Source organism: Camelus ferus, chromosome 18 (genome assembly GCF_009834535.1).
Source record: "Camelus ferus isolate YT-003-E chromosome 18, BCGSAC_Cfer_1.0, whole genome shotgun sequence".
In the NCBI taxonomy this organism is placed as follows: Eukaryota; Metazoa; Chordata; class Mammalia; order Artiodactyla; family Camelidae; genus Camelus; species Camelus ferus.
The window spans coordinates 34,171,123-34,194,830 of record NC_045713.1 but is presented as its reverse complement, the minus strand read 5'-3'; the positions used below and the strand labels follow the sequence as shown (position 1 = coordinate 34,194,830).

Genomic DNA, 23,708 nt, shown 5'->3' with positions numbered 1-23,708 from the left:
AAGTGTTTACAAATCTCCATAATCCTACTCCCTATTTCTAAATAAATAGCTAGCAGTCTTCAGAGACGCAGCATGTGGTCACTGACCAGCTGCATACAACACCAAGGTCCTACTTAATCATTATCAGAATGAAGGATTTAAAAAAACAAAACAACTATTCTTCAGCCTCTCTCTAGTTTTTCCCTTTCTAAAGTTTCTACTCTCCTTTTCATTTCATCCATAACCCCCTCCATTTTGCCCTCATACAGTCATGGCCAAGCCTTATAAAAAAAAGCATAATGTAAGATTCAAATACACATCTTAAACTACCAAATCTGGAGTAAAGCAAGAGGAGTGAACAAGACAAGACAGGAAGCAGGCAAAGAAGCAATAACAGTGATGACAGTCCAAAACAAAACACACACCTGTGTGACTCTCCACCATTCATCAGGGGTGGTACAAGAAGACCAAAGCTCTTTAGCAAGGAGATTTGGGGGTGTGGCCTCCATTAACTCTTCTAGCACTGCCTTCATTACGTGAAGAGGCCAATCCCGTCGGGACACATCCAGACTAAGTCCAACTGCTTTCAAAGCAGGACCAATTTTACTATAATAAAGTTCACTAGGACGGGGCACAATTCCAGGATTCTGAGGAGTTTGGTAAGAATCTTGGGCCTTTAAAAAAAAAATTTTTCTTTAAAGGAAAGATCAGCTTTAGTTAAATGAGTATAAAGATCACTTTGACTGTAAAACAGTATTCTAAAATTTCATTTTTTCAACAGCATTCTCCACCTAGCCATCCAAATTTCATGCATCATGCAGCCAACTCTTCTGAACTACGGATCTTTCTTACCGTCTACGTTATCCTTCTCTTAATCAGATACTATCACTTTACTGAAAATTTGGTCCACTGTTCTACTTTCTTGAAGTTCAATTCAAACTCAACATCCAAGTTACATTCTTCTTTGTAACATACAATTCTGTTTAAAATTTATCATTCACTTATGCACAAAGTTCATTCTTCACCAATGTGACTTAATTATCAATTATAACATATTCAGAAACACCTTAGACAAAATTTTAGATAGCCCTTCCCCAATTCCATCTCCAATTTACCCTTCAGTAATTGTCCTATAGTCTCCTATGCCTACATAAAAAATCTGACTCCTTTGAAACTCTTGCTCCTTCCCATACTTACCCTACTTAGAATCACTTTATTTGTCTAGATGTGGGAACCTGAAGTTGAGGCTATTTAAAAATGTATCTTCATCTCCGTAACACTCAGTACTACTCCTATCATATACTAAATACTCAGAAACTTAGCTAAAACGAATTCTAAAAAACTGGTCCAAATCAAAGTATAAATTTAACAGGTACAAAACAGGATGCCACAATGATTAACTCCAAATTTAAAGTTGTATCTACTCCTTCCTTAATTCTTACAAACTTGCAAAAATGCTCAAGTGCAACAAGCCTAGAACTATTTCATGTATAACAGAAAACAGACTAATAAATAGACTAGATTATGAACATTCAAATAGGAGTACTTATTTTAATTTTAATCAACCTTTTGTACTTGTAAGGCGGCTTCCCGCTGCTGCCATCGTTTGTAAAGACCAAACAAGGGAGTGGCTCCATCCACCCACTGGATCAGTCCTGATCGAGTTCCTAGTGGTGTGACAGAATAGTGTCGAGCGTGGAAACGGGGTGTTTCCTGGCGATTGATTGTAGCAAACATGGTATTCACAATGGATAGAAACTGCATTATTCTCTCATCCAGATGTAAATCCTCCAATCCTGTGGAAACAAAATTAAAGTAGCTAAAGCAGGTGACCAAATGGGGTGAAGTGCAATGGAGATGGGACTGGAAACCCCACTTTTTATGCCCCTCTCAATTAGCAACAGCAGTCAAGAACTGACAACCAAAGAGGCACACTAAGAGCAGTAGAGAACATTCTGTTCAGTCACAAAGTATTAGATACTAGCATTATTAACTGTACCTCAGGTGCTCTGCTTGTATAAATTCATAAGCAAAAGAGAGGAGGGAATGGAAAATTTTACTGCACAGCCTCCAATAACTTCCATCAAAACACAGGACACTCCAGGCTGTTTACGACATACAGAAGTCCACCTCACACCACACCACCCACCCACACACACACACACACACACACACACACACACACACAGCATTAATAACCACACTAATGTTCTTCTTTTAAATCCCACCTTTGAAAAGATAAGGGTAGCTCTTCCCATCTGATCCTAGAAAGAGAAGTTTCTTTGGCTTGGTTTTGGTAGGTAAGATTGTGATGGTTCCACCCACGCTGTGGATTGTGACAGTGTCTCTGGCTGAGACTTCTCCAGGAAGAGCAATTTCAGTGTTAGTCATGGCAGCCAGCCATGGACTGATTTCTTCAAGACGCAAGATGTAACTTGCACGTTTCTGTGCCCGCTGTTGCAAACTCAGCATTATCTACATTTAAGATGGGAAAAGTTTACATTATCATTGCAACACTTACTTTCCTCTGCATTGAATTTGGCATAAAGATAAATTTAAAATACCAAACACCTCTTGTCTAGCTTCTACATTTAACTTGATGTTACATATTTGAGCCATCCTGAGAGGGGAAACACTGGTGTGCTGATACACTCCAGGTAATTTCTACTTTGTTCAGACCTCTCCCTCCTCCTCTGTACAAACAGCAATGAAATCACGGCAGATAGAAGGAAATCACTACTGTAAACACAAGATTCAAGGCTTGTAGCACACTAATTCCCCATTATTAAGCTATGTCCAATCAATGCCAAAACAAGTCACTTCAGTCGTTGCAGTAGAGCAAAAGCCATAGCAAGCTGATGGCTGTCAGGTACACACCCTTAGAAAGCCATTTAAAAAGGTGTTAACAATTTAGAGCTCTGACCACTTGAAATATGCAAAAAAAAAAAAAAAAAAAAAAAAAACCCACCACAATCCCTTCTAATAACTCACAGGGAGTGGGTCACATGTATAATTGTATCCCTACTTGTAGCTAATCCAATAACCTACACCTAATTAATGAACTCCAGGCTCCGCTTTTACGTGAAAATGTTTTAATCAATGCTTACAACCTGTGTTCATAAAAGGAAAAAGACAACTGGAAATACCCCAATGCCCTGTCGGTGGATAAACTGTGGTATTTTCCCATAATTCATCAATGTTTAGCTGCATAGAAAATATGGATGAATCATTTGCAGGGGGACCTAATGCTGATCCAACAACTATGGAAGTAATAAACACAGACATGCACATATAAAATAAGCTCATTTATATGAAGCTGAAAAACAGGGGAATCTAAACAACACACCACTTAAAAATGTATCAACAAAAATTATTTTTCAAAAAGTAAATAATGATGAATTCAAAACTCAGAATAGTGGTTGTGGAGAAGGAAATATAATTACGGAGGGACATGGGACTTCTAAATTTTTTCTCTATGACTTACTTCTCAAACACACACACACACACACACACACACACACACACACACACACACACACTTTTTAAGAAGTATTCCTCCTGTCTCCTCCTCTGTGTTTCTTAGTTGATTTACTAAGAAGACAAAGAAGCAAAAACCTACTGCTGAAACACGAGGAAACAAGTTTTGGCTAGGCAACACGTAATAAATTTCATCTTACATGTCAGTGTTCTTGTCTAGTGCTTCTAGCCGTTTCTTCTGAATTTAGCCTTTTCTCTAGACTGGTTAAAGTCAGGTGTACTTTTTGTCTCTAAATTGTATCTTTTAATAGTTTTCTCATTACTAAAGTAAGGAAATCAATTAAGAGAAATAAAAGTATGGGATAGAAAAAGAAGAGGCAAGAAAAAGAAAAAGTTACAGGTAATAAATAGCTCCCCCAACTGGCGGTGCTTTTGCTTCAACAGACAAAAACCAAAGGAAATACAGAATTAAGGGGACAAAAACGTAAAAGATAAGGATTCTCAAATATTTAAATACACTAATCATCTCCCAAATAGCCTATGCAGAACTGCTGTCAAAAAATATATATATATATATATATATACAGAAGATGACATCATTATATGTGAGTATTTTGTCTGTTAGAAATACTAAATCCCTGTTTGCCATGAAAAACTACGTATGTACAAGATTAAATTTCTTAATCTTTTATAAGAGGAATACAGCAGGCAGTCAATATTTAGCTCAAAGCCAGAGCCCCCTTTTTGTCTAATTTCTTACAGTGTATCCTTCCCTGGTGTGAATCCTCAAGAGATAAAAATAAACCACCCTAGGCTCACTCACCCTCAAATTCTCAAAATAAGGAATTCCTTACAAGCAACTGGTCACTGGCTGCCTTCCACAGGCTTATAAAATCTTCTCTTATATTCTAAGGAAAAGAGCCCCCTTACTTAAATTTTATATCCGAGGGAATTTCCCATTTCAGTAGCATTCTTGAGATTTTTCCATACCTCTTTAAATGGAATCCAGCTGCTTCCAGGCTTTGCAGGGTTTGATGGAGTCTTTAGTTTTTCTAGGGCATTTTCAATCGCATCACCATAGTTATCCTGAAACCACTTTTCATGAGGCGTTTCTGCAGGGGCCGCTGTGATGCTCCTCACATGCTCCAACGCAAACACAATGGGCTTCATCAAAGCCGTGTGCTTCTCCCGCATGATCGCAATCTTCTCTTCTCTGACCAGAAAGACATGAAGAGTTTAATACAAACAAGGAACAATTTAAATTGTCATATGTAAGTAAGCAGTAACAAAGAATTGTCAAAATAAAGTAATAAAACATTAGCAAAATAACTTAAACAGTAAAGAATCCAGCATATAAAAGAAGCAGCTTCTCTTTTCAACAAGTGGTACTAGGAAGACTGGATATCCACTTACAAAAAAGAAGGAAGCTGGACTCTTACCTTATACTATATGCAAAAAACAAGTCAAAATGGATCAAAGACCTTAATGTAAGATCTAGGACTTTATTTAAAACTCTTAGAAGAAAACAGAGGGAAAAGGCTTCTTGACACTGGATCTGGCAATGATTTCTTATACATGACATGAAGCACAGACAAAAAAAGAAAAAAATAGATAAGTTTGGCTACATCAACACTAAAAACTTATGTGCATCAAAAGACACTATCAAGAGAGTGAAGACAATGCACAAAATGGGAAAAAATATTTGCAAGTTATGTATCTGATAAGAGAATACCCAAAATATATAGAAAGCTCTTAAAAATCAATAACAACAGCAACAACAACTCAAAAATGGGCAAAAGATTCGAATAAACACTTCTGCAAAGAAGATACACAAATGGTCAAAAGGCACACGAAAAGACGCTCAACATAATTAATTGTCAGGGAAATGAAAATCAAAGCCATAAGATACCATTTCAGACACATTAGGATGCTACTACCAGGAAAAAAAAAATCTTGGCCCGGATACGGAGCAATTAGAACCCCTGTGCACTCTTGGTGGGAATATAAAATGGTGCAGCCACTGTGGAAAACATTTTGGCAGTTCCTCTACAAGTTAAACACAGAATTACCATACGACCCAGCAAATCCACTGGCACGCACGTGCGCACACATACACACAAAATAACTGAAAGCAGGGACTCAAACAGATACTTGTAGACCAATGTTCACAGAAGCATTCTTTACCACAGCCAAAATAAAGGTGAGGATCTACTGACAGGTGAGTGCACAAATAAAATGTGGTACATCCACTCAATGGAGTGTTATTCAGCATTTTTAAAAAGGAAGGAAATTTTGATACATGCTACAACATGGAATGAACGTTGAAGACATTATAAGTGAAATAAGCCAGACACAAAAGGACAAATACTGCATGATTCCAGTCACACATGGTACTTAGAGCAGTCAAATTCATAAAGAAAGCAGAGCAGCAGTAACTAGGGGTTGGGGTTAGAGGAGAATGGAGAAGTACCGTTAAATGGATACAGAGCTGCTGTTTGGGATGAAGAATCAGTTCTGGAACTGGACAGTGGTGATGCCTGCACAACACCGAATATACTTACTGCAACTGAATTGAACACTTAAAATTGGTTAAAATGGCAAACTTTATGCTATATGCATTTTACATGGGGTGGGGGGCAGCTACTTTTCTGAAGTGTAAGTGTTTGGAAACATACTTGCGTAAGGTGTTGTTGTTCTGGACTCTCTTCACCTCGTCTTCGAGCTGCTGAATTCGTCTCAGGACATACATGTGTTGCTGTAAGAGAACTCCCAACCAGAGCTCATCCCAGAGAACAGTGACCCTGCGCAGCTCAGCCACAAGCATCTGAACCTGTACACAGGGCACATTCAAATATGCTCATCTACAAGTTTGCACATAGAACAGTTCTGCAAACACTGGAAATTGCAAGTGAAATGTTTGCATGCTTTGTTCATTATCCAGTTAGAGAACCCTGATTAGTAATTCTACCAGTACAGATATATAAAATCGATTTTGAATTTTTTTTAAAGCTTTGGTCCTCAAATATAATTTCCAGGATCGTTTTTAAGGGTTTTGTTTTTAGGTGGGGATTTTTTTGTTTATTTGTTTGTTTGATTTAGAGGGAAGGAAGGAGTTCGTTACAATAAAAAGAGTAGGGGCTTTCTGTACCTGTAACACCATAGTTGGGTTTGCAGAGGATAGTTTATCTACAATTTTGCTGTAGCAATCCTGCATCATGGCTTGGTCTTCATTTAACCCACTTTTAGGTTCATCCTTATTGCTATCTTGAGAAGCAGGAGGACTTCCTCCCTCACATTCAGAAACGAGCAATTCTTCTCCTTGAATATTGCCAAGTAAAGTTGGAATTGCAGAGGAAAACTTATTTCCTATAATAACATGGGAGAATAAGGTATACATTGGCTGTTTCTCCCACACGCATACCTTGATTTAGAGAAAACAATAACCTATTTGGTTCCAGAGCACTCATTAAACCAATTTGCCTTTTGTACACTAACCTGACTAAACATCATTGACATTTTGACTTTATAAAGGTTGAGCTTTTATCTTTATTAATATTATAAGCTAATAGGAGATAAACAGGGGAAAAGATAATGACAACAAACAAATAGTGTTCTCCCATCCAGACCCCAGAACTTGGTTTCAATCCTTATCTGCCAGTTACTCAGCTCAGCGAACCTGAGAGAGTGACTCAATGTCTCCAAGCCTTGGTGGGTTATTGTGCGACTGAAGATATTGTGTAAAGCACGTATCCTACCACCAGACATAGCAGGCACTCGCTCAATAACTGTTATTATTATTGGAAAAAAACTACAAGCTCTATCAATTCTGGAACATAAAGCTCAAAAAATTTTACCTAACAAAACATTATTTGCAAACTAATTTATACTTAAAGTAGCAGTATTTTAATAGTCCGTACCTGAAGCCTGTGATTCACTACTAAGCGATATGGTGCCCACTATTGCAGGATACAATATGAGATGTGGGGAATCCTGAGCCACGCGGCACAGAAGGTTACAAATACTTTGGCGCACATACACTTCAGGGTGGTTTAAGCGTGAGAAAAGTTGTGGAATAATTCCTTCAGGATAAGAAGAAAGAAAAATACTTTAAAGTTATTAAAAAACTGTCAACACAGTGGATGCAAAAGGATAAAATTTAGTATGTGTCAGCATGAGTTCTAAGAGCCACAAATTTCTCCCTGTGATAACAAAGAACAATACACAACAGTTCTTGATCTGCAGGTTTAGTTAGGGTACAGAGCTGTACTCAAAATCTAGAGCAATTCAAAAATGTTACAGAGAAATGTCTTTTCTGTGAATGCCTATAAAAGGAGGCAGACATAGACAATTTTTACGAAGGGTATATGAAATTTTTTGAAACTTATTTTACCACCCTCTTCAAAATCCCTTTTGCAAATTAAAAGCTTCTACCTCTCAGCCTTTCATTTCTCTGAAAGGAGGGAGGGAAGTGGTATAACAAGCAGTCCAGGGTATCCTATGGACTAATACAGCTATTCCATAACATTCAAATAGTAAACATAAAAGAACTATTTTTTTCGTATATGTATGTGTGTGTATACATTTATTTACTTATTTATTTATTTGTTTATTGAAGTATGGTCAGTTTACATTGTTGTGGGGTCTCTGGTTTTTTTCTTGTATATATGTATTTTTATTGAAGTATATTCAGTTTACAATAGAACTATTTTTTTTTGTCTTATATAATCCCATCCAGAAATAATTTTTCCTGAAACTTTTTATTTAGATCATCACCTCTCCATGGAGCAGTAGGTGTTGTTTCCAAGCCGTGTTCCAGATACTGTCTAAGCTCACCAGCGTGTTTCACAAGCAATCTGAGCAATCGCAATGTGGCCATCACAATTACGTCATCTGTGCTCTGCTCCGCTCTGTGACTTAAATGTAGCCTCGGGTCATCTTCATCTAAAGGAATCTAAAGATGAAAGACAAAAGGAAGAAATAAGAAAACAATTCAGAATACTGTTTTCACCCACTAGAAAAGAAATTCCAAATAAACTTCCCTGAACAGAACACTGTGCCACCTACCTGACCAGCATTGAGCTTCAGGAAAGTGAAATACGCACTACAAGATAGTTTGTACAGGCTGAAGATTCTATCCACAACTTTCCTCCACACTTTAATAACTCCTTCTGTTGCGCTTTCATCAAGCTCTGAGAGCCATGGGCAGCTTGATATTAACTGACGCCAGATAACTTCAACCATGTCATCTTCCTCATTATCTTCACTTTCTGTTATCTGAAGTGTTATATCTTCATCCTGAAGGAAAATTGGCAAAAAATGCTATTTTTAAGCACAAACTGAAAAGGGAAAAGGGTGCATAATTTTCCCGTCATATGTAAGCATATTCTCATTTTGAAAGACCAAGTACTCCAGAGAGTGTTACACACGCTAAATCAGTGTTAAATATGCTTCTCTTTATGACATATTCACTAACGTAGCTAAGGAAGGAGAACACAATCATTGGGCAAAGATGAAAGATTCTGATGCTGGGACTTCAAGCACTTCCGAGGTGCAACACTCTGCCCGCACAGACCTGCCTCGCTCTCTTCACGGTGCTGCACTTGCACTTAACACCAGCTCTGGCAGACAGCGACGTATGTTGAAGTCCAGAGCAAGAACTGAGTCAAGACGGTTTCAGCTCAGCAAATAAAATCCACTCTTTTGTAAGTCTACAACTGTAGCATTCTAGAAGTGGGAGAACTTTGAGAGGGGAGGGAGTAAATCCTACAGATCATCTAGCCTGCTAGTTTTCAACTCTGGCTGTATATTAGAATAACCTAGCAAGCTTAAAGACATCCCCTGACCCTCTACACACAAACATTCCATCCAGAATATGTAGGATGAAGCTTAGATACTGGCATTAGATACTTTAAAAGCTTCCAAGCTAATTTTCCAATTAAAATTTTTCTAACTGAAAACCTAATTTCTGATCAGAAGAGCAACTAAGAGAGAAATCTACCTTATATAAAAGGAAGTTCACCTTTTTTAAACAGAACCCTAAGGAAATGACAGATTTCTTAAGAAATCATTCTTCTTAGAAAAATATTTTAACTTTCATCTTATCAAAATTTTATTTGAAAGAAAACATTTAACCAAGAATATGTGATCAAATTCCTCAAAAGCAATGATTTAGAACAGTGATCTTGACACTTATTTCCCCCAAACACTGCATATGTTTTCCTTGCCTGAATCCCTGCCGGCCGACACACAGCCTGACCAAGAATACCGTATATTCTCTCTTTTTCTTCTTCAGTTATAGTGTCTGGGAGCAGATTCTCAACTTCAGATTTTTCTCTAGGCAGCAGACGAACACCCTCTCCCTGACTATAAAAATAAAACAAGTCATCAGTATTTCAGCTACCAAAATTTTACTGTGCCAGCAGACATTTTAAAATCTCTATTTTGCAATGCATTAAAGTAAATGAATACATTTCAACATACATACCTGGCATTGTCAACCACCTTTCTGCCCCACCTATAAGCCCAACTAGCCAATGCTGCCCAAGATTTGGCTACTTCAGGTGCCTGCACTGAAGACAGGTGATACAACTGTCCCAAAATGAAGTCAGGTTCTCCAACTCCAATGTGTACTGCCATGGTGGAGAAAAAAATAATGATGTTATACTCCTAAGTTTCTAATGGCATTCCCATCAACATTCTAAGATTTTAAAATTCCAGGCTTCACAACAATGAAATGAACAACAGGAACAAAATTCTCATGTTTTAGCAGAAAGGTTAGTTGTCTCCCAATGTGTAAAACCTGGACAATGGTGTCCACCACAACACTCAAAGACGGAATTAATTAACTGCACTATTTGCTGAGTACCTTTTCTGTTCCTAGCACTAGTGTCAGAATGTAAAACTTGAATCTTTCTGTGGTTTCTGTGCTTCACCACTCAAGGGGACCAAAGGCTACTATTCTGCATCTTTGCTGTTCTTCCTAGTGTAAGGTGGAATTTCAGATATCACGGGCAGGATCTTACTGCCGGCAAAAACATCTAAGTCACATTGAATTAGCGAGGTGGGAAGTATGGCCTGGGAGGTGAGGTTCAATGACTTTCACAGTGGTATTAGATGCTAGAGAAATGTGCTTTAGTCACTTCGAGGAAATATAATAAATTTCCACAGAGACGGTTTCTGTGGCAAATTATAGCCAGCATAACATTGTAAACTTTAATATAGTGGAAAATAACTTCTAAAATTAATACTTTAAAGCTAATAGAATGAAATCCTACCTGTAGATTCACTCTCGATCCGAGGGTACTCTTCTTCCATTGTATTAACAGATGGTAGTTCGATTAGAGCAAGTATGTTTTTAGACAAAGTAGAAAGACCTGTGAAGTTCTGCTGCTGCTGAGCTCTGTAAACCTGTTTCAGCTGCCCTGAAATTTCTTTCCATTCTGCCTGGATCCATTTGGCCAATGTCAGAATTGACTTGGCAACAGCATGTTCAGCTTTGGCAGACTTGCAGAAAGATATGGCACAAGAACTCAACATCTCCATCGCATGTGTTGACTGGCCTGTAGAAAAACCAAAAGCCCTTAAAAGCCTTACCAGCAAACAAATGACATTCAGGGTAAAATAATATTATAAATTCAGTGATAATCAATAATCTCTGAAAACATTTCTTTAATAATAACAAAATTACCTCTTTTTAAAGCACCAAATTATAGAGATAAGCCAATTACACATAACTTATTATTCAGGACTCAAAATGTTCTGCAACAGTTAAAAAAAAAATCAACTTTTCCACTACCGCCTTACACCATACACAATAACATTCATACACATGATTTTTATTATAGTCTAGTATTAACAATAATTCATTTTACTAACCTGCTGTATATAGCAATTTGGTTTTTTCAATGTCAAGTTCAGGCCCCCATTTTTCATCCACTTGACCTTGAGTTGATAGTTTTTTAAAATGCTGGACTAAATCTTGTGCAGTGGTGGTCTTTCCCAGCTGAACCTCACTACACTGTGCCAGCAGTCTTGTTGCAAGTGACACATTCCCCCGTTTTCTAGCAAATTTTGCTGCTGTTAGACCTAATTCCATGAGATGGCTTCTAATTGGAACTGTTTGTTCTGGAGAGAAGAAAATGTTTTGTTAGTCCCTGATCAGTCTAATCACAGACTTCACGGAAACATGGGCAAAAAAATTCTTCCCCAACTATGCCCTTCCCCACCATCTCCCTAAATAAACATAAATTGTTTTTTTATCATCTTTAAATTCCTAGCAGCTAGCATAGTGCCTGGCATACAATAAACAAATGTTTGTTAAAATAAATGTATAGACCGGAGCAGACAGAAGTAAAAATCGTTCACTCTAAGAAATCAACTTTATAGTTTCTGAATCTTCTTAGTAAAGTGCCTAGGGCAAAGGATGGGGGATAAGTGTAAGACTAGACCATCCTCCCTTCTTGAGTAAGTACCCTCTGCCCTTCTACCGTGCCATGCTCTCCTGGTTTAATCCTACCTTTCTGAAGAATCCTTCTCAGTCTCCTTCTCGTCCACTACCCATCCATTAAAATTGATGTTCCTCGGGGTCGGTCCTAGGCTCTCTACTCTTCTCACTCTGCATACTCTCCCTGGACAATATCATCTGCTCCTGTGGCTTCAATTACCATACAAATGCTGATGACTCTTGAATCTTTATCTCTAGCCCAGAACTGACATCTGAGTCCCACTCGCCTACCAGTCACCTACATTTAGATATTTCAAGGGCACTTTAACCTGTGTCACGTAGAATCCATTCTCCACCATCCTCCAAATCTTTTACTTCCTTCTCTTGTTTTCTCTTTCTCAAGGAAAGGCATATGATCAACCTGGCTACCTGAGCGGGTGCATGGAAGTCATCTTAGACTTTACTTTCAACCCTCATACCCTATCTGCTTTTTTCTGTCGCTACTGCTACTACCTTGATTACGTTTAGCCAGGACTTCAGCCTAACTGGTCTCTCTGCCCCAAGTCTTAGCCTCTTCTAATCCATTCTCCAGCTTGCAACTGAACTGATCTTACACAAAGGTAAATCTAAATACTTCCTTTCATGCCTTCCTACAGCCCTTCTGACAAAGCCCCAACTCCTCAATTTGGCTTATGCAAAGCACTGATGCCTTTCATTCCTTTCTAATCTCAATCTCACCCAGATTGTCTCTTCCCATTCTTCCTTTAGTGAAATGAGTCATCTGAGAATCTTTTCTTATGACTGCTGGCCTTCACATATGGTATTTTCTCTAATAAGTCTGCCTTCTTTCTCATCTCTACTTCCCCTCCATCTCAGCTTACATGTTACTTCCTCCCCAAGTCCTTTTCTGATTTCTAGGATTAAATCGGTGCCCTTGTGTTATTTTAAGCATCATACATGTGCACTTCCATTCAGCACACCATATTGCTGTTCCTTGTCTGATGACAGTTTTCCCTGCAAGATTCTAGAATCCCTTTAGTCCTAGGAATGCAGAAAACAGGCTTGTCTTATTCACCATTACATCTCAACTTAAAACACAGTACCTGGCTTAAAGCACATACCTGATAAACACTTGCTGAATAAAGAAAGAAAAGTGAGGAGCAGTGAAGTTCTGTCTCCACATGCAACTGCTGGTTTGCTGACTTTTCCTTCCCAATTTTAAAACTTGTTCAGAACGGGAAAGGAGATGGTATTTGTTGTCCTATTATATGCCATGCTCTGTGCTAGGGCTTTTATATACCTTTTCTCATCTCCTATAATCCTTACGAGAATCTCATGAGAGGGGCAATCCCCATAACTGAAAAGGAATTTAAATGACTCAGAAGTTTGATGACTTGCCCTAAGGTCCCTCGATTTGCAAATGCTGAGCTATGATCCAAACCCAGGTCTATCTGGCACTGAGGGTCCAGGTGAGTCACAGTTGCCAGTAATCAACCTGCAGTATAAGTCAATATCCCAGCATTAGTTTACCAGAAATTCAATACTCACATTTACTCAGTAACTGCAGCTATCACATTTTTGACTAAAATTCTACAGAATTCTGGCAATGTTTCCATTTTAAAGCAATAAAGTAATTGTTAACATCCCTTTAACATGTTATTTTTCTCAAAAATGAGACATGTAAATGTTTATACACATACCAATTCTCTGACTACTCATTTGAATATTTAAAACATATCGGACAAAGAATTTGAATGCAGAACTCGTAAACAAGTCTTATGGCTTCATTAAAAATGGCCAAGAGTTGAACACTTACAAAATACGATCTACAGTGGTCACTTCACAAATGGAAAGATGCTCGACATTATTAACCATCGGGAAAATGCAAATAAAACCACAGTAATACTATCATACACTCACTCCAGTGACTAAAATTGAAGACCCACAATAGCAAGTATGTAGATGTCAGAAGAAATGTAAAATGTACAACCACTTTATAAGAAACTGCCAAACTATTTTGAAAGTTAAACCATATGACCCAATAATTCCAATCCTAGGCATTTACTTAAGAGAAAGGCAAACAAATGCCTACCCAAAGATTTGTACATGAATTTCATAGCAGCTTTATATATAATAGCCCAAAACTGAAAACAATTCAAACATCCAACAAAGGCTCACTAGATAAATTGCCATATAAAGTGAACACCACTACTCAATTATAGGAAGGATGGCACTACTGACGTGCAACATAGGGAACCTTAAAAAACAAAATGCTGAGCAAAAGCAGCCAGATACAGAGCATACTGCACCATTTATACACAACTTTATAGAAAAGACAAGCCTATAATCTATAGTGATGGAAGCAAATCAGCAGTTGCCCATGGCAGGGCAGATGGGAGAAATGACTGGGAAGAGGCCTAAGAAAACCTTTTGGGGTGAGATAAACCTCCTATATCTTGATTGTACTGGTGATTACACAGGTGAAGAAATGTGAAAACTCATGAACTATACTATACACTTAAAATGTGTAAGTATATCTTAACAAAGCAATAAATAAACAAATACATAAAAACAACCTAGTTACCTTTTATTTTCTCCAACAACTGACTCTGGTACATGGTGTATCTTAATGCCTGCATCCAAGGCCTGACATCATGCTGTTTACATGAACGCAAAGCTTCACTGAAGAGTGGAATAAGACAGTCCTGCCAGATAAAAACCAAAACTGCTTAACATAAACGGCTCCTTATTTGTTTGTAGATTGAGCTCACTTACATTCCTGAAGGTAAGCTACTTTATCTATTCCAGGTTTATCAATTAAACTCTTCCTTTTTTTCTCTGTACCTTTTAATCACAAGAGAAGACACTCTAAGAGAAAAACTCTTTTTGTTTTTTGCCAAAAGAAAAAATTTTTTTTCAAATTAAATCCAACTTATCAATATATTTATCAACAAAATAGGCACATATTTATAAAAAATAAACAGCATGTTTATTATAAAGCAGAAGCTAAATTACAGAAAAACATAAAACCACTGCTTCATAAACAGACTCTCAAAGGTTATTTCCCTTGGAAAGGGCCCATCTTTGGTTAAACTTTAACCTGTTTTGGAGGAGGAGGCATAGTGTCTTCATTTCAGTCAAGTCTGAAATTTGTATCATCTGGTATGTATTTACATACCCAACGCCTCTTCCAAAAATAGAAAAACAAAACAACACAATTAGACAATCAGCCATCCTTGAGATCTTAGAGTTTATCTTCCTCACACACTTCTCAAATGAAAATTTTCTGAAAATGGCATTTTAGATTTCCAGGTTTACTAGCTTGTCCAACAAATGATACAAATGCTACCTGGAAAGCAAAAAACAGTCTCTGTTCCTAAAACCTATTAATGTTCAGAAGACTATCCTGGTAGAAGCACATACACACACCTCTGTCGAAAGCCTGCTGGACACCGTGTTCTCCAGAGCAGAAGAGCAGTACAGCTGCAAGGTGCTCAGGACCGGCAGAGACTGCGACACGGTCAAGGTAGACAGTCTCAGGGGCCCGACAGCTATGCGTGATGTCTGCTTCAAGTACTTCACCACGTTTCTGAAACAGAGTGTTAATCGCTAATCAATAAATAGTATTTTCCAACTTGTGACCACTGAAGGGACAAAGCAGTCTGACAAGATGCTACTACTCTGGCATCCAAAGCAGGGGAAGGAAAAGGAGAAGCCTGCTCCTAAGTAAAATGACGTAAGCAAGTCAAGATGTATGCTTTTGGGGATATAAGACGTTTCATTTCAGTTTCAACCTCTGTATGTTGGCAAGCTGCATTCACATATCCCACAACTTCTGCAACTAAAATGAAGCTATCGTGACTTGCGGTGCAGTGCTCTGGTAACTGCCCCACCCCCGCCAGAGTGCACACATTCATCATGCAGCACACGGAGCACACACTCACCTCCTTAGGAGTAAACTTACTCGGTTACAGCCTGCCACTTCTGATCTTGTTCTATGTGGTTTAAAGCAGTTGCCAAACAGACAGAACTTCTCAACAACTGAACTTCAATGGATTTCTGAAGTTCTCTTGGATCTGGACTTAACATGTTAGGAAGCAGTTTTTTCATATCTACAGATATTAAATAGGTTCCAGTAAGTTACTTTTGCTTGTCACAAGAGTGACAAGATACCTTAACAGTTTTAAAAAATAATCACCCAATGAATACCTCCTTTCATATTTAAGTTCAGGCAGTTTCATATTAAGTTTAGTCACTATGATTAAGCATTTCTGATAGATATATAAAAATTCTTCACGTAAAATAATACCTCAGGCCCACAAAAATGAGTTTATTTTCAAAGGTTCAAAAATCAGTAGGTCAACCTACTATTTAAAAGGGCAAATCTAGACCTATTTTTGGCAAATCTTACTGAATTTAGCAAATCAATGCTAATACACAAAATACAATACTAACTATTCAGCATAACATTTTACAAAATGTTCCTTGTGATAAAGAAGTTAATGAACCATATCAAGATGTCAAGCAAGAAAAATATTTAAACACTATTTGTACTGTTTCAAAGAAAATGGCTAGATAAATATCGAAGTATTACAGTAGCCTTTTTTAGCTTGCTTAATTCTAATTAAACTTTTTCAATTGTCAAATCAAATGTAAAGAGAACAGCCCTAATTTTTTGCTTCACACTCTGCCCCAATAAACATACAAAAAAATTCCAGATTTTCCAGTAAAATGCACTAAGCCAAAAATATTCAAACAACCTGTCCATTAAAATCCTTCGTTTTAAAATTATTATCTCAAATACCTATTTTTTCCTTTGATCCTCCAGCAAGTAGATTGATATTTTCTCCTGGTAACAATTCTAATTGCTCAGTACATTCAACAAATTCTCCAGATTCAAAACTGCTCAGCGATCTGTAATTAAAATATTGGTTAGCTTGTACTACACTCTATCCAGCCTTTGGAGACATTCAAAAAAGTAGAACAAATTTTAGGTGAAAAAAGCAATTATACAGCATTCTTTTGATGAAATTCCTTCCACGTAGGCATCATTTTATTTTTATTTTGAAGACGTGACCACTGTCTTAATTAGCACTAAAACTGGAGTGGCAAACTGGAAAGTCATAGCTATAGACATTCAGTTTAGCAAACTCAACCCTCCACGTTTCCTTTCTCTTCTGCAGCCTGTTATCCTCCGGGCATGTCAAAAAACTTACAGTAGAGCTACTTCTCCCCAAGCTACCACTAAATCCCCATCATGGCCTCATTCCTCACCTAAAGCATAAGCCCCAGTAGGTCTTCTATCCTGTTATCTCGACCTGATATCCTCATTCTGCCTTCTTTCACTGCTGGCCTCCCTCCTCTCCCTTCCACTGTTTCATGGCGTCTATCTCTCTTTCAAAGAATTCTTCCTTACCTTCTCTATCTGAAAAAGGTGACACCTCTGAACCTCCTTCTACAGTCTGCAGTGTCACTGCCAGCATAAGAGGCCTTATCCTCCTAGCTCTCCACTGCTACTTTCAGATCTCTCACTCAGTTCCCATTCCTATTACAGCTGCTCTCCAGCCTGTAAGACTTATAGCTTCTCAATCTCCCTCTTTTCCATTAATCTCTCATCTTTTCCTGTCCCTCTCGCTGCGTCACCTCCCTTACCACTCAACCTGAATACAGCACTAGAAATGTGTATTACTTGACTGTGCCTGCTTCTACCTTAATAAGCCCCAAGCTACGGTCAATACAACCATCACCTTCTCAGGTGAGCCATAATCACTGGACACTGATGAACTGTCAGTTTGGAGATGAGCACACTTATCATTTCTGCCACCACGGGGTCTGCATCCTCTCCAATGGCAGGTCTGCTGTGTCCCCACTATGCTCTACGATGCCCTCAGACTTTCCACTACTGACTGACTCCTTAGAAATAAAAACAGACTTTCATTTCCTCTACCCTTATCCTCCTCACCCCCATCCACTCCCAAAACTGTCTGTATCCAACTTTAACTGCTTTCCTTGAGGCACAGGAAAGATGGGGTCCAGTTAATGCTTCAATGTTCTTTCTCCTGCTTCTTCAACCCCTGCTTTCTAGTGGCTCCTTCCTCTTGGCTCAAAAGAACACTTAATCTCCCCAATATTTAAAATAAACACATAATCTTCTCCTCTAGCCATAGCTCTCTCTCCTTGACTTCATTACCCAATTAACCTAACTAAAGCTTTTCATTTTCAAATTTCTCCACCACTCTGTAGTACTCAACCTGGTTGCTTCTCTGTATCTCTCTACAAGGCTGATGATTTCTTTTACATCTCAGACATGTCCTTCCTCAGTGTCCTTCCCGTGTTTTCTTCAACAGTTTCTTCTCCCATCCCTTAACAAAGATGCTCAAAAGGACTCTGAGCTTGGTCTTCTCTCTTTTTCACTCACTCTCCCCCTTACCTGTGGCTTACAAAGGCTCTGAGGTATAAAGCATGAAAAGGAAGAGGGCCTTTATCACCTGTATACTAAGGATCCCTAAATCTCTCTCTGTTTTCACCTTAGTTCCAAATCCAATTCTTAACTGCTTTCTAAAACAATCTCACCTGCACGTTTCAAGTAACTTAAACATAGTTCGCTGGTCTCTGTGTGTTCTTACTTCAGTAACATCTGTTTTCCTCCCTCTTCCTTCACCCCCACAGATCTCTCCTGTTCAAATCCCACCTAAAGTTTTCTAAATTATTGGGAGCCCAAGTCTTTTTCACAGTTCCCACCTACTTCTCTAACCTTTGTCTCCTATTATTCATTCTGCTCCAAACACAGTGGCCTCCCAGGTATTTCCAGAACACTCCAAGCTCATTATTCTTTTTTTTTATAACAATTACTTTTTCTTAATACGAATCTTTCTTTTTTTATTTTAATTTTGGGGGGGTAATTAGGTTTATTTATTTATTTTTAAAATAGAGGTACTGGGGATTGAACTCAGGACCTCGAGCACACTAAGTATGCAATCTACCACTGAGCTATATCCTCCCTTCAAAAGCCCATCATTCTTGCATCAGGTATGTTTCAAGTCTGTGTTCAAATGACATCCTGATGGCATTTCCCAACCTGGTCTATTGGTGTGTCTCTCCCTCACTAGAAGGTCAGCTCCTCAAGCACCAGAATTTGTGTCTGTTTTATATAGTGCTGCATGCCACTGGCTGGCACTTAGCACATGTTCAATGGAGAAATTACCCTACTCATTTCCTCACTAGAAGCTGAGCTCCTCGATGGCAGGACAGCTAGTGGTCCTTATCATTCCCAGCCAAATGTCTGGGACAAAGCCTATACTCAAATTTTCAATTAAGGGATTAATAAATGCACAGAAGAATAAGGAGAAGAAAAAAATAGGAAAGGAAGTTTAATTTACAAATGTCATAAACTCTGTCCTCCTTAGAACAAATGTTTTTAATATAGTCACACCTAACTTAGGAACAAAGTCATCATATGTTATCCTTTCTAAAGCAATGACAAATTTCTCTTTCTACTCATTATGATTTTATGACAGCTTCTGAGAATCAGCACCAAATGACTGTTTCAACAGTTACAAACCTGTTTCCTCATTGCATGAATACCTTCCTCACCACAAATGTTGGTTTCTCATTGCAGTCATCTTTAGAATGGAAGTATTACTAAAACTACAACCATCTTGCTATAGTAAATATGGGACAATTTTAATATTTTTCTGTCATAAAGGAAGACCTTAAAGATACCGAAAATTTGTCTAACGGGGTTAAGGATCAGTTTATAAGTGAAAAGAAATTCTTACTTTATGTAATTGAAGTCAGCTTTCAAGTTGAGAGAAGTGCTGCTGGTGCTCTTCTTCAAGTCATGGACAGCGTTCTGCCATTCCTGCACAGCGGCCCAATCTGCAACTGACACGTAGCACTCGCACGCCTTGTTCCCCAAGTAGTTGACTACCTCAGGGGATGGGTCGGTTGGTTTGGACAGCACGGCTTTTCTGGATTCACCTGACAGTTTTTTATAAAGTCAGAGAGATTTGAAGCAGTTATAAATATTTCAAAGAGCACAGGTATCTAAAAACATACAGTAAGATCATCCGTACCAACTATTTGGCTGTAACTTTTTATTTAAACCCTGAATGCTCACCGTTCAAAGAATGCTTGGGGCTGGCACTGCTGCGCCCGGCATTGGCCAGCGTGAGAACAGATTTGTCAAAGCTGGAGATGCAGCAGTCGACACCTGTCATGGCACACAGGTGCTCCTGGTACTCCACAGAGGCCTTTTCAAACCTTCAATGCAAGTTCAAACAGCTTTATTTGTCAATTACCCACATATTTCATTTCCAAAAAAACTAAAAAGAATGGGTTACTCAATAAGCTGGGCTGAGACAATGAGTTGATTATTCTGTATGAGGTTGAGGCACAAACTCAGATCTCTTTCTCACAAAAAATGAAAATAAGTACAAAGATCATTAAATATTAAAAAAAAAAACAGTATAAAATAACTAACAAAATATCAGCAAGTATCTGATCCCAATGTGTACAAAGACTAAGCAGAAGAATAAACAGAAGGAAGAATACATAAAGAACAACATAATTTGAAACTTCTCGTCATAAAAAAACCACACCATAAACATTAAAAACAAATTAGAGGGAACTATATTCAGTATCTTGTATAACCTTTAATGAAAAAGAACATGAAAACGAATACATGTATATATATGCATGACTGGGACATTATGCTGTACACCAGAAATTGACACATTGTAACTGACTATACTTCAATTAAAAAAAAAAAGTTATTGTCCCAGAAGAAAAAAACAAAAACAAATTACAAACCAAGAAATTAGACAGCATCAATAATTTTAGTGTGTAATAAAATTTCACAGATCAATAACCAAAAAAATAAGAGGCCACAAAGACATAATCTATGTTTTAAAAAAAAATCATAAATGGTCAATAACCTATGGGGAAAGTCCTATTATTGATTAATTTAAAAACTGTAAATTAAAACATATATTTTCACTAATACGGTGCTAGGGGTCCTGTTCCTCAGTAAGCAGTCCTCTATATTCACAAAGGTGAAGGGAAGGGGATACTCTATTGCTAGGGATACAAAATGAAACCATTTTTTATGTAGGGTAAATCAACAATAGCATGTACCATAAGCCTTATGGTCTATAGCCTTTCTTCTAGTAAATCGACTTGCAGGAATGTGTTCAAAGAAAATAATCACAACCATGAGCAAAGAATTAAGTGCCATGGTGCAGTAAGATGAGTTATAACACTAGAAATTATCTTACTGTCCAACAGTAAAGAATGTTAAATTATGGTGCACACACCACAAAGATGTGTTGTTAAAAATCACACTGCAGAATATTTAACATGGCAAAATATTTTTTACAACATTGCTGAGTAGAAAAAGTAAAAACCATGTGACCAGCAGAAACACTGCTATTTCTGTGAAAAGAGGGTAGAAAACTATATATGAAAGAAAAAAGAACTCAAAAGGCATATACACCAAAACTAAGTTACCAGTAGGAGATAGAATTACGAACCATTTTAAAATTTTTCCCTACATTTTCCAGATTTGGTAACATTTACATAAATATACAGAGGCTTTTTTGGTACATGCTTATTTACCTAGTGAAATCGAGTGAATATGAACGTTGAGTGCACAAGGCTAATGAGTAAGAACTCTGGCCATAAAGGATAATTTGTAACAGACTCTGACATGAAAGGTTATCAAATAAGAATCAAGTTCAAAAGAATTTATAAAACAAATGTGGCAGATCTTGTTTTAAGGAAGATTTCCTATTAATTCATAAAGAGGAAAAGTACCTAAATTTTGCTAATTTTGACTAAAGATGCCTCCTAAGCTTCAACTGCTGAAATTGAACAATATTTTTAACATTTAATGTTAGTCTGTAATAAATTTTAACACAAAGAAATCCTATCATCCATTTCTTGCCCTCCAACTTACCTCCCTTCAGCCTGTTGAGCCACTGAATTAATCCAGAGAAGATTTTTCCCAACGACCGAAGATGACCAGACAGCAATTCCCTGTATAGCTTCAGGACAATGAAGTTCACACAGTGCTTCTACCACCATCATGATAGTTACTTCCAATTCATTCCCCTGAAAGTGGAATTAGGAAAAAATCAATCACAGACCTCAATACCCTTAAATTCAAGTCTCTACTAAATTTACAACTACTGTTCATAATCTAAAGCTTATTTAGGGGTAAAGTATAGCTCAGTGGGAGAGCGCATGCTTAGCATGCACGAGATCCTGGGTTCAATCCCTAGTACCTCCATTAAATAAACAAATAAACCTCCCCATGCCAAAAAAAAAAAAAAAAAAGAATAAAATTTAAAAATAAAACCTATTTAAAGTCCAATTTATTTAACAATTATTTTTACAACAATATTACATTATTAGAATTTCCTAAATATATATAATGTAACTACAAAAGGAGGATGATACACCTTAATAGCACAAGGTGTTAGTCTTTACAAAATTTTTAAAAAGGTACTTAACATTTAAACTGTGGCATCTATAGGAATAGCACGTGAAATAAATATAAAGCAAAAATTAAATATAAATAACCATGAATTAAAGAATGATTAATTGCATGTCTTTGATTTATTGCCTATTGACATTACTCTACCAGCAAACATCTGCAATTTTTGGATTCCACTTAACTGAGCCCACTTACAAGGCAGCACTTTTTCCGTACACTATAACATTATTAGTATTATACTTCCACATATAACGTTATATTTTCTTATACATTACAGTTATTACAAATTATTATAAAAATATTGTCTTCTATACACAACCCTTAAGCATAAGTAATGAGCATTTTCACATGTTCTGAGCAAAAAATATGAGTAGGTGACTTTGGAAGTTAATTATTATACAAAAATATTAGATCAAAAGCTTTAAAAATGAACAGAACCTTTAACTTATTTTATAATAGATTAAATCACAGCAAAGGAATTAAGCCCTAATTTTTCTAATTAAAGGTTTACAATTAACTTCACACACACGTTACCTGAGACGGATTTGTCTTCATTTCTGTAAGCAAGTCAAAGCCATGTCTCACTGTCACAGCAGGCTGGCCTGCCAACAATCCAACCCTCATGATGGAGAGTCGGATTCGAGTCAGCCAGTCTTGACAAGTTTGGCGATTGGTATAGAAAAAAGTCCTAATGACCTTTAGAATTAAGAGAAAAGAGCTCAGAACGGGTTCAAATTATAGGCAGAGATATCTCAAATACACATAAAGCACATACACATGTCTACTGTGATTTCAGCTCTGCACACACTACCAGATTTGACCCTGAAACTGCTGCAAAGCAACATTCAGCCGACTGAAACCAACCTTGGGAGGTGATGTTAATGCATTGGCACATCCCTCATATGCATTATACATTAACTTCTCTAGGTTTTCCAGATACTGCAGAAGAAGCACAAGTCTAAGCTGGTTGCTACTGTGGCCTTCATCATTATCTGCAGTTGTCCACTGACTAACATCTTGATCGGGGTTTAATGTGTGAGCTGCAAGACTTCTAATGATACCTAAAACCAAAGACAACATTCTAAATTTATAAGGAATCTTCAAAGAGTCTAGAAGTTCTTGGAGATAATTTCACAAATTCACATATATCCAGTATCCTCTGTATATCCATCATTTAAAACCAAACCTCCCACCATGAAAAATCTTTTCATTTTTAGAGGAAAAAAATGTTTTCCCCACATAAATCTCCTAAATTTGTGAACACAAACAGATAACAATGTTGCCAACACAATTACTCAATGGACGCTTATTCTA

General features: G+C 37.4%; 1 protein-coding gene across 3 annotated transcripts in view; it reads right to left on the bottom strand.

Moving 5' to 3' along the window:
- SMG1 (SMG1 nonsense mediated mRNA decay associated PI3K related kinase) overlaps window positions 1-23,708 on the bottom strand; it is an 88,125-nt gene that overhangs the window by 21,899 nt on the left and 42,518 nt on the right. For all 3 annotated transcript variants that reach the window (XM_032460967.1, XM_032460966.1, XM_032460968.1), the window contains 22 exons: window positions 23,259-23,455; window positions 22,929-23,090; window positions 21,855-22,009; window positions 20,019-20,161; window positions 19,678-19,879; window positions 16,704-16,813; window positions 15,864-16,011; window positions 15,329-15,488; window positions 14,484-14,604; window positions 11,332-11,580; window positions 10,731-11,015; window positions 9,941-10,085; window positions 9,681-9,819; window positions 8,521-8,751; window positions 8,230-8,407; window positions 7,374-7,535; window positions 6,605-6,822; window positions 6,132-6,286; window positions 4,447-4,669; window positions 2,208-2,454; window positions 1,546-1,775; window positions 405-653 (listed from right to left, as the gene is read on the bottom strand). In XM_032460967.1, the coding sequence (XP_032316858.1) occupies window positions 405-653; window positions 1,546-1,775; window positions 2,208-2,454; window positions 4,447-4,669; window positions 6,132-6,286; window positions 6,605-6,822; window positions 7,374-7,535; window positions 8,230-8,407; window positions 8,521-8,751; window positions 9,681-9,819; window positions 9,941-10,085; window positions 10,731-11,015; window positions 11,332-11,580; window positions 14,484-14,604; window positions 15,329-15,488; window positions 15,864-16,011; window positions 16,704-16,813; window positions 19,678-19,879; window positions 20,019-20,161; window positions 21,855-22,009; window positions 22,929-23,090; window positions 23,259-23,455 (4,109 nt within the window). The remainder of the gene's footprint in view (window positions 1-404; window positions 654-1,545; window positions 1,776-2,207; window positions 2,455-4,446; window positions 4,670-6,131; window positions 6,287-6,604; window positions 6,823-7,373; window positions 7,536-8,229; window positions 8,408-8,520; window positions 8,752-9,680; window positions 9,820-9,940; window positions 10,086-10,730; window positions 11,016-11,331; window positions 11,581-14,483; window positions 14,605-15,328; window positions 15,489-15,863; window positions 16,012-16,703; window positions 16,814-19,677; window positions 19,880-20,018; window positions 20,162-21,854; window positions 22,010-22,928; window positions 23,091-23,258; window positions 23,456-23,708) is intronic.